The 10,277-nt window shown below is 37.7% G+C and overlaps 1 protein-coding gene across 3 annotated transcripts; it reads right to left on the reverse strand.

The window, feature by feature from the left end:
* Positions 1–1,104: 1,104 nt before the first annotated feature.
* Positions 1,105–9,783, reverse strand: LOC122667110 (FHA domain-containing protein FHA2-like). 3 transcript variants are annotated; one of them, XM_043863304.1, is made up of 4 exons: positions 9,736–9,783; positions 8,985–9,705; positions 3,089–3,246; positions 1,105–1,539 (listed from the first exon to the last, which is right to left on the reverse strand). In XM_043863304.1, exons 2-4 carry the CDS (start codon positions 9,655–9,657, stop codon positions 1,330–1,332), a joined length of 1,041 nt encoding a protein of 346 aa, XP_043719239.1. In that variant the 5' UTR covers positions 9,658–9,705; positions 9,736–9,783; the 3' UTR covers positions 1,105–1,329. The 3 variants fall into 3 exon arrangements, with proteins under 3 accessions (XP_043719239.1, XP_043719240.1, XP_043719238.1); XM_043863305.1 differs by lacking the exon at positions 9,736–9,783 and having other exon boundaries at positions 1,105–1,269; positions 1,300–1,539; positions 8,985–9,721; XM_043863303.1 differs by lacking the exon at positions 9,736–9,783 and having other exon boundaries at positions 8,985–9,721.
* Between the last annotated feature and the right edge of the window lie 494 nt (positions 9,784–10,277).

The following is a 10,277-nucleotide window of genomic DNA, read 5'->3' on the forward strand; positions in this document are numbered from 1 at the left end:
TGACAAGTTTCAATAGAAATGGTTATGAGGGTAAAATGGATATTTTCAATTAAACACTAACAGCAAACTAAACCTGCGAGGGTTGGGGGTGTCAAATAATTGTTTCAAATGTTGGTAATTATAAGTAATTAGGCCATAGTACAGTGGATGTCCAAGTAATTTTCTCTAATTTCTACAATTCTCTTCTGCATATTAATTTCGATTCCGATTCTGTTCTAAGCATAATAATCCTTTTTTTTTTTTTTTTTTTTTTTTTGGGTTTCTTGAATTCCTCCTCCAACTAGGAATTTTCTGAAACTGCAAATGTATTCGTCGGAATTCAATTATGCTTCCATACATAGCAATTGATTTCTGTTCTGAACCTTCTTACGGTTTCAAAATTCAAACTTGAAACTAATTTCGTGTTTTCTTACTTTTTAAGTCTGATTTCAATTTAATCTATTTTCAAATTCTGCTTTCTATTCTGCTTTCTTGATTGAATACTTACTTAACTCCTGTAACTGAATTCTATTTTAGATCTTTAATTTGTCCATCGAATTCTGCAACTTTCCATCTTTCTTAATCCCAGTAGGATTACTCTACATGTCTGAATCTGTTCGTTAGAGTTAGGTCATCTTTTGCAGACCTGTCATACTGATTGATTAGAGCAATCTACTAATCAATCAACCAGAATTTTATGCATACCAAATTTGATTTGATAAAGTTATTCAATCTTTTCCTATCTGGTCTTTGTGTCTATACCTGCGATCCTGACGCAAGCTAATCCTCCATTAGGTTTCACAAGTTCGAGAATAGCATTGCATAACCCCCCCCCGGTGCATCCCATCAGTTGCACGTGGCGATTCCATTACATGCCGGCAGTAGCATGACGATCCCCCACCTATAAATAAAGGCAAGAGATCTCTACTTGGTCACTAGTCTCTACACAAGCGACTGAGCCAATGGGGGAGCACGTCTGGGTATCTACCCAGGGGGCAGAGGCATCACTTCACGGAGCATGTGAGAGGGGCATAGGCAACACCACCAAGCAGAGATCTTTTTCCCCATAAATAAATAAAGAAATTTTATGCACCGAAAAAAGGGGAAGGAGATTTTATGAAACTCAAAAGCATTAAAATCTCCAATTATGACCAACAAATAAACCATAATCATTTACATATTCTGAGACTGAGGTGCTTGCCCCTTAAGCAGTATGGAACACCACCCACCCCTTGTTTTTTTACAGCTACAACTATAGTTTCAGGGGTTCATGAGTCCCTAATTGCCTACCCAAAAAGAAACCAACAAAGTTGATATCTTTACCATATGGAAGGACTGATATTTGTGATGTTATGTAAGTAGGGAAACTAATGAAACAAACTCCGATGTTACCCGTCCTTTGGACCTTGTGTTGATGACGAAGTGTTCCGGATATTTCCTAAGCAATGTAAGCAGGCCATACCATGGTCTTCCCTTGGATTCATTGGCAGGCCAGTCCTCAGAAGTGAGATATCTTCGCACACGAGTGTGATGCCAGATATTGCCATACTGCTCTACCAGCTGCATGAACAACATTCATAAGATGTCAGTGAAGAATCTCCCCGTTTGTACACATCAATTTAGATTTTACATCAGTAGGTGTCAAACATAAATCATTAATCAAGCTTGCCTATCCAGTGGGAAGAAACAGTACAACAGTCAGAGACTGGAATTGGAACCAAGAAATTGTCGAGAAAACCCCATAGGAGCAACAGCCTTGGTAAATGGTTGCCAGCCTCAATTCAACCTACACTATGGCCAATATACTAATATTCCTAGGCTATGCATAATTGAATTGCTAAAAGCGCAATCTGCAAATACATTAAGCATTGCCCTCCGGTTATTATTGTTGGTATTATATTTTAACAAAAATGGAGTACTAGCTCTAGAGTTGCCCTCAATGTGGATATGCCAGGACCAACTAAAAGAGCTAATTCCAAAAACATTAAGAGGTCACTATTATCGCTCGAGTTATTTGTTGTTTTTTTTTAAAAAAAGGGAAGCAGTACCCCCTGGGGTCGCCTTCAATGTGTATTAAGTTACCTTCTGAGGAAGATTAACTTTGAAAAAGTATAGAAATTAGACCGACCAGACCAGTATCAACTTAAATAATGCTACCTTCAACCGTCAAAATGAATATGCCTTCAACTGAATAGCTAAACTTTTGGTATTATATCAGTCTATTATCCATGCTATTGCAGTATTTTCTTGCTTAAACATAAATAACAAAATGAATACCTTCTGAGGAAGATTAACTTTGAAAAGGTATAGAAATTAGACCACCCAGACCAGTATCAACTTAAATAATGCTACCTTCAACCATCAAAATGAATACGCCACCTTCAACTGAACAGCTAAACTTTTGGTATTATATCAGTCTATTAACCATGCAATTGCAGTATTTTCTTGCTTAAACATAAATAACATTACAAAATCGAAGGGAAGAGGAGCAAGCAGGGTCAGTCGATGAACAGGAGAATTATATATTGGATGTATAGTGGATCAGCAGTTAATCCAGAAACTTCTTAATCACCTCAATTGGTCAAACAACTCAAACTCATTGCTAGAGCTCAAACCAGATGTTTCGCATGCCCATGAAACTGAGAATCTGAGATACCTCACCCAGCATAAACAACATCAGATCATATCTAACTTTTTTTAAATATGGGAAGACTACAATCTCCATTCTTAAAATAGTAATTAATAAAATCTCCATATTTCCAAAATAATTAATTATGACTCTTACGGGCGAAAAATAAATCCCTAACACCATCTCCCCTCTACAATGTTCGTAGAAATAATAGTATATGCATATTTGACAAAACTCCTATTATACTTTACCCTTAAAATGTAATATCCAATCACCATCAAGGTGTCAAAACCTCTCTCTCTGTGTCCACCCCCCCCCCCCCAAAAAAAAAAAAATTCTTAAGAGCCCCCAATTAATTACTTTTGAAATAGAAAGATTTTGTTAATTAAACTTTTTTTTTCCCAGAATGGAAGTTGAGGTAAGTTTCCCTAAAATATTAGGTTCTTAAAAAGAAGATATCCAGGTCATAATTGAACAAACCTCAGTATGAAGTTTTGCCATGGGCATCCACTCTCCTGGACCACAAAGATCAGAAAGTACAGTAGCAACAGATGAAACAACATCTTTTTCTTCTAACTGCAAAAGTTGGTGATTATCGGCATCTCTGTTAGCCCTTGACCTTGCCTCTCCCTTTTTCTCTGCTTGGACTGGAGATGGTTAGCACAAAATTGTCAACACATTCCCATGCTCATGTTTTGTATTAAATGAACTAAGGCATACTAGGAAGTGGTAATATGTTGAAGATGATAATGACAAGGAAACCAATAGCAACTATAATGCCCATCAAGACGAGACTAATTTTTTATACAACTGATGAATCCAAAAAGGACAAGGAGAAAGAAGAAAGAAATCATGCATCATTGAAATCATATACATGATGAATATAACTATTTTATGAAAAAGAAAATACTACACCCATCTTAACCAAGACAACCACTGGTTCCCAGAGCACAGGGTATGTCTTTGTTTCAGATCCTTTAGTATCACGCAAAATAAAGACAGAAAATGCTGCCTCAAAGACTCCGTGCCTTAACAGCCCAATCACATCGCAGAAAAAAAAATTTTTATTTTATATCCCCTCCCCCTATTTACGGGGTTTCTGCTGCCCAAGATCCCATTTGACATGTTCGGATGGGTCCTTGAGCAACCTCGTGTATACAACACCAAGAAAAACAAGAATAACGATTTTAAATCATTTATTTAATGCCACATTAAATAGCTTCTATCTTCAAAACATATTCTTTAAGGAATGTATGTTATTTAGTATCATCTTACTTCTAGGCCAATAGCTGTATAAGGTGAATTCTTATTTAGTTTTCAGTAAAGACGACATGAAGATCCTGAAAAGAAGTATGTAAATGTTTATGCACAAGATAAGGCAGCCAACTCAATAATTTCAAGGTTAAGATATAAGGTTTCAACAATCAGTTCAGTAAATTGTGAAATTTTCTAACTTTTTTTTTTTTCATTTTTAATGAAATGAAAGGATTTGGGAAGACCCAACAACAAAATTTAACCAGAACAATTGCTGGTGTACTTGCCACGATAGAAATGCGAGGAGAATCTACCCTATAAAGAGACTGATGCGGGCAGAGCAGCAAGAAAAACAAAGAAGCATGTTCCAGATTGTTTCTCAGTGCTACACTGCTACCAGAGCTGTTGGGTGGTTAAGACATATAGGATATGTGATTCCTGGGATGATATTGTACATCAACTGATGGTTTTGGCCTTTTCTATGGATATAAAAACAGGGAGTTTGTTTTCTGATGTAGACAGTCCGGTTTGAACTGATTCTATGTACAGTATCCTGAGTGTACAGGTTGCTTCTTTGTGGCAACTTCAATCCTCTTCCTTAAATTTAGAAGAGAAAAGGAAAAGAAAACCTGAATAAGTCCCCCAAAAAACAGATGAACTCTGGACATCCACACTCAAAAGTAATAAAACAAGGTAGGGAAGTTTCTATATACTTATTCTAACCCATGACTTGTTGGGTGTCCCACTTCCTGCTCCTTGTTTCAATTCTTACCTTGGCAAACCATGGCCCTACTATTATCAAGGTCATCTGATAAAGCACTGACGGCCACAGGATCCAAGGAAAAGAAGCCAAATAATGAGCCTCACTAAGCCATTATTAAGCTCGAACTGTTACGGACAGTCGGACCATTTTGACCATGGACCTGGAGATATTTTTAAGGTTGGATCTATATTCAATCTATGCTTGTTGAAACCAGCATGACCCAACTAGGGTCTATGTTGAACTGTCTAACCCATCAGTTGAAAAGATACATTAAATGCAACCTTGAAGGAAGGAAGGAGATGTACACAGAAAGAAAAAAATTATGGAAATTATAATCAATTACTCCTTAGCAAATAGGCCGAGATGGTGAAAAGGTATCTGCTGTATTTGGGCCCTTAACCCCCTGGGTAGCCATTACTTCTCTTTTTTTCCCCCCCTGTCCAGACTCCAGATAGCCCAGGTCTTGTTGTTGCGTTGTATCAGCTTTCTTTCTTCACCGTTGTATCTGGTGTTATTGTTGTACTATATGTTTTTCTGTTAGCAATTAAATCATTTGCTTATCTAAAATGAAAACTAATAGGTCATACAGATTGGTCCTTTTCTGGGTTTTCTCATAAGCACTTGTACATTTTCTAAAGTTTTGGAAACCCTATTTTGGTTTGAGAATACTTGCATTAGAAAGGTTATTAATTGACAGTAATATGAACTATTTTGATTTTGATGCACTTGCATATATATATGATTCATTTATATTATCGTAGTTAAACATATATGGGCAGCATACTCAATTTTTCTGATGTCATCAAGCCAACCTGCTATGACACGACAATAAAACTAAGCTGACAGCACTTGCACTGCCCTGGATGCCCACTTGATCTCCAGGTCAAGGTTTGAGGTCTCGGTATCTCGGCTGATTTCGGTCAGCCAAAAAACTAAGTTGTCTCGGTAACTCAGCAAGATCTCAGCTGAGTTGGTGCATTTTTTATGTCAAATTTCAGCCCTTGGTTTTGGTGGCCATATGATCTAATTAGGTCATGAAACTTGCAGGACAACCTATCCTATAAACATGGTGGAACCCTTAGTTTTTTTAAAATCACACCCAAAATGGTAGTTTGACTTAGGACCCTAGGTTGGTAGTGTGCATTGTACATATATACTGATATGACCAATTCCACACAATCTCTAGTATTAGAATACATAGAATTCAAGTAAAACAGCTTAAATAAGCAATAAGAATGAAATTTCTATAATTCAAGTAAAACCCTTAGTTTTTAAAAATCCACTTGTTCCAAGCTTGGTTGTGTAAGATTTGGTAAAAAAAAAAAAAAAAACTTGGGGGGGGGGGGGGGTTTGTGCATTCATAGTTGAAACCCACCGAGACAAATGAGAACGGTCAAATTTCGACCAAGTCTCGTCGAGTTGAAATCTCCTCCAAATGATGCTGATGTATTACCTTCAACTTGAAATCTCCTCAAATGATGTTGATGTGCAGCAAATCTCCTCAAATGCTATTGTTGAGTAACAAGTTTACTTGTTCCAGGCTAAATTTAGTGAGATTTGGGCAAAAAATGAGGTTTTGAGGTGTTTTCCTTCAAAACTTACCTAAATCACCGAGAGCCACTGAGACTGGTCGAAATTTCGACCAGATCTCATCGAGACTGTGTATTTATATCAAGTGAGTTAGTATCTTTTTCACCAAAACAAGATATCGGATCTCAGTCGAAACCATGCAATGTTTTGGTATGGCATGTGGTTTTGACTCGAGTCCGGTAGAAACCGAGAAAACCACCGAGATCTCGGCGAGATCTCTTGAGACCTCAAACCATGCTCCAGGTGGGTTTCTAAAATTTTGCAGCAAGAGCTGGATGAAGTCCCCATGGGAGCCCTTGTAGGTAAAGAAAGAAAAACAAATACAATGCTTGGGTGCAATATTGCTTAGCTGTAATATTATCCCCTTCACCTACGAGGCCCAAAGTTATGTTCTCAATCTCTATGGGAAACTTTAATACCTATTGGGCTGATTCACCAAAATAATTCCATTATGATTGAACCGAATTTAACCTCAGTAGATGGTTACAGCTGCCAGAAGATCATCAATCTAATGGATATAATCTACTAACATAGACAATTCAAAGAATTGAATCGATTAATATTCATAGAAACATTTCATCAAGGGATACTCAATGTGGCAATCTAATCTTGATTTCATCAAGGATAAATTGAATAGGAAGGAATGTTTCTAGGAATATTGTTTCATTTCCTTCTTCCAATATGTCCAAAAGATGACCCAGAAAGTACATCTTCATATGGGCTCCCTCTTGCTTCCACTTGGAAAATGAAACCAGCTCCAAATCAAAGCTGACATATTGAAAGGAAAAAATGGTGGTGTGTTGCATAAAATCTAAAATGTTGCAGATCCTAAAAGGCACAAAAGTTCAAAAACCCCAAAACGCAACTTTAAGGATCCAGAAGATAATCCAATGAAAGAAAGAGGAAAAGCCAAATACAGGGATCCAAAAAAGTTGAAGAGACTAACGCTAATCACTTAAAGGTCGCACTTGAAGAATCACAAACTTTTTTATTTAATTAGGGTAGTTATACATGTAACAATGGAAGGTGATGTTTCTGAAAATCACAAGATAAATCTGAGCCACTCACTTTTACTGTTTTTCTAATCTTTACTGTCCGTTCCCACCCAGAGTTGGGAGAGTGCACAGTAATGTCTAGAGTACCGGTACACATGCATGTACACACATGGGATGTGTGCCAATACAAAAAGGGGTATTTGATTGAATTAAACTCTAAAATTTGGCATGTGGCTTATCTAGACCATGTCCTCTCTATCCAATGGTCTGAATAGACATATCATCTGTCCACATGGCAGAATAGATGTCTTGTAACATTTGGAAAAATAACAAGACATGGGATAGAGAGTGCACAGTAATGTCTAGAGTACCGGTACACATGCATGTACACACATGGGATGTGTGCCAATACAAAAAGGGGTATTTGATTGAATTAAACTATAAAATTTGGCATGTGGCTTATCTAGACCATGTCCTCTCTATTCAATGGTCTGAATAGACATATCATCTGCCCACATGGCAGAATAGATGTCTTGTAACATTTGGAAAAATAACAGACTTTTGCAATAATAATAATTCACTTTTTTATTATTATAAAATATCAATCACAAACTTCAGTCTAACAAAATTTGAGATTACCACAAAGTTTCCTTGACATTGAGTCTCTAAATACCTTGTGAAGTTAATTGTGCTTTTGCACAACCCAAGAAACACTTATCCACCTGTTCCAACTTCATTCTAGAAGCTAGAGACTGATTCTTAGTGTTTCAATCAAATTAGGCTCTTATATAGGTAATATTAATCATCTCATCAACACTCAACAAAACCCAGCACTAAAGAAAAACAAATTCAACTCTTCCCAAGTACAGTAAAGACTAGAAACAAGATAAAGATGTTCCAGAGTTGAACTTTAGTATGTATAAAGTTATACATAAATTATGTCTTCAATCACATTTATTGATACCCATATGTGATATTATTTCACAATCCATATCATAATGTGATCGATGTGAGGACCAACTGGAGAATCCCACACTTCACCTTTTATGCCTGTGTTGCCAAAAGGACCTGAAAAAGAGCCTCCCTGCGTCAAATCAATCAGACAAAAGACCACCCAAATCCATTTGAGACTCAAAAGTCTGAAACTGAAACCGAGAATTTTTATAAATGAAGGAGTTCAAACTTAGAAGGTACCATAATTCTCCTAACCATATATGAATGAAGCAAAAATCTTTGCAATTAAGACAAAAACACAAAACCTTATGATAAAGCCATGAATCAAGCAATGACTCCCTCATTATGTAAAGAACAAAACATCACCCCTTGCGTGAAACTCCATGGTGAACACATTAGTGAAAGTCGAACATCAGAGATAAATTCACAAAGCTAATGAAAGCAACCAAACATTGAAAACCAATGTAAACAGAACCCCATGAACTGGCAACCAATATTATAGCTAATAACCATTCAGACAAAAGAATAAAAACAATATACAACCAATAGAGATAAATTCAAATTAAAAGCAACCAAAAATGAAACCCAATTTAAACAGAGAGACCCATCCTTCAGACAAAAGAATAACAACAAATGGCAACCCATGGAGATAAATTCAAAAACAAAACACTTAACAACGCAACCAAAGATTGAAACCCAATTTAAGCAGAAACACAGGAATAGGCAACCAATAACACTAAAAACCCTTCAGACAAGTATAACAACAGCACCAACACAAAGAAAATCCAAATTCTAGGGAAAAGAGAAAAAATAAACTAACCCAATGGTCCAGAAGACCCAGCCTTTCCAGCAGCTGCCCCACTATATCCAAACATTTCATGGCCATCCCCGGGCCCCCGCAACTTCCTGCTCGAAGCGGCAATAACACCACTAACATCTTCATCGTCTTCATCATCATCAGCCATGTATTCAGTCGATGCCCTAATTCTCCCCTTCTTCGTACCAAACTTCGGCGGCGGATGCGGTGCAGTGAGACGAGCAGGAGGACCCAAATGCCCAGCCGAAGATGGCATTGGCGGAGTAGGATGATGCGTCGGTATATGTCGAGGAGGAACAGAGCCTCCAAGAATGCTTCGAACAGGCAAGAGAAAGTAGAACTTTTTGTCTCCGATCTGAAGAAGGTCCTGAGAATCGAGCTTCACAGGTGGGTTTCCTGGTAAGTGAAGAACGCCTTCGACGGAGCAACCATTCTTTCCCAGGACCTCGAGAGCGAAGCGACGACGCTGGAAGTCGTAGAAGATGCGCGCATGGTGGCGGGAAATGTTCATGCCACCACCAAGGCTAGAAAGATCGACGTCGACCGCCGATTTCTTACTGTTCCTACCCAGAATTATTGAGTAAGTTTGCATGTAGTATTCGAAGTCCTCACCCTGAAGCTTCGCAAATCCGGCTTCAACGTCGCTTCCACTTCCGCTTCCTGTCATGCCCATCATGGTTGATCGATAATGGTAATGATCGGTGTTGTTAAGTGGTTTCAATAGAGAATTAGTTCAAAGGAAATTTGGTTTCAATACAGAATTGGTTCAAAATAAGATTGCCATGGAAGCAGAATTGCAGAGAGAGCTGTTGCAGTGTAGCTTCAAAGAGGGAGAGAAGTGTGGTTTTGTAAGAAACTGCCAAAATGGTATAATTAGAGGGAGTTATCACTATTTACCAAAAAAAACAAGAAGAAAAAGAAAAAAGGAGGGAGTTATTATTACTTTTTATGGGCTAGGGTTTGGGCCTGGGCCCGGGCCCATATCCCAGTGTCTAAGGGTGTCAACTTGGAATTGAAACCGGACCAAACTGAAAAAGAATCGATTTGTTTTGATTTAATATAAGGAATCTTTTCTTGAGAGGCGGGATTTCCATCTTTCATGGAGGGCGGGATGGTCAATTTTCCCCACTGTATCTGGGCATGATCTGCTCCCCCCCAATACACAAAGAACATTTTCCCAACACAGAATTAAAACTGAATATGAAATTGAATATAAACCAGTACCGAACCAACTTGAGGCAGTTTGATTTTAATTTTGGAAATGTATTCCTATTCTCGGTTCGATTTTGGTTTTGA

Source organism: Telopea speciosissima, chromosome 7, assembly GCF_018873765.1.
Source record: "Telopea speciosissima isolate NSW1024214 ecotype Mountain lineage chromosome 7, Tspe_v1, whole genome shotgun sequence".
In the NCBI taxonomy this organism is placed as follows: domain Eukaryota; kingdom Viridiplantae; phylum Streptophyta; class Magnoliopsida; order Proteales; family Proteaceae; genus Telopea; species Telopea speciosissima.

What these genes read in the sequence shown, in the direction of transcription:
- LOC122667110 (XM_043863304.1), bottom strand. Translation starts at nt 9,657, where the DNA reads ATGATGGGCATGACAGGAAGCGGAAGTGGAAGCGACGTTGAAGCCGGA. An exon ending in TGGGTCTTCTGGACCATTGG is followed by an intron (nt 3,247 to 8,984) that starts GTTAGTTTATTT and finishes CAGTCCAAGCAG; the next exon opens with AGAAAAAGGGAGAGGCAAGG. An exon ending in TGGCAAAACTTCATACTGAG is followed by an intron (nt 1,540 to 3,088) that starts GTTTGTTCAATT and finishes TTGTTCATGCAG; the next exon opens with CTGGTAGAGCAGTATGGCAA.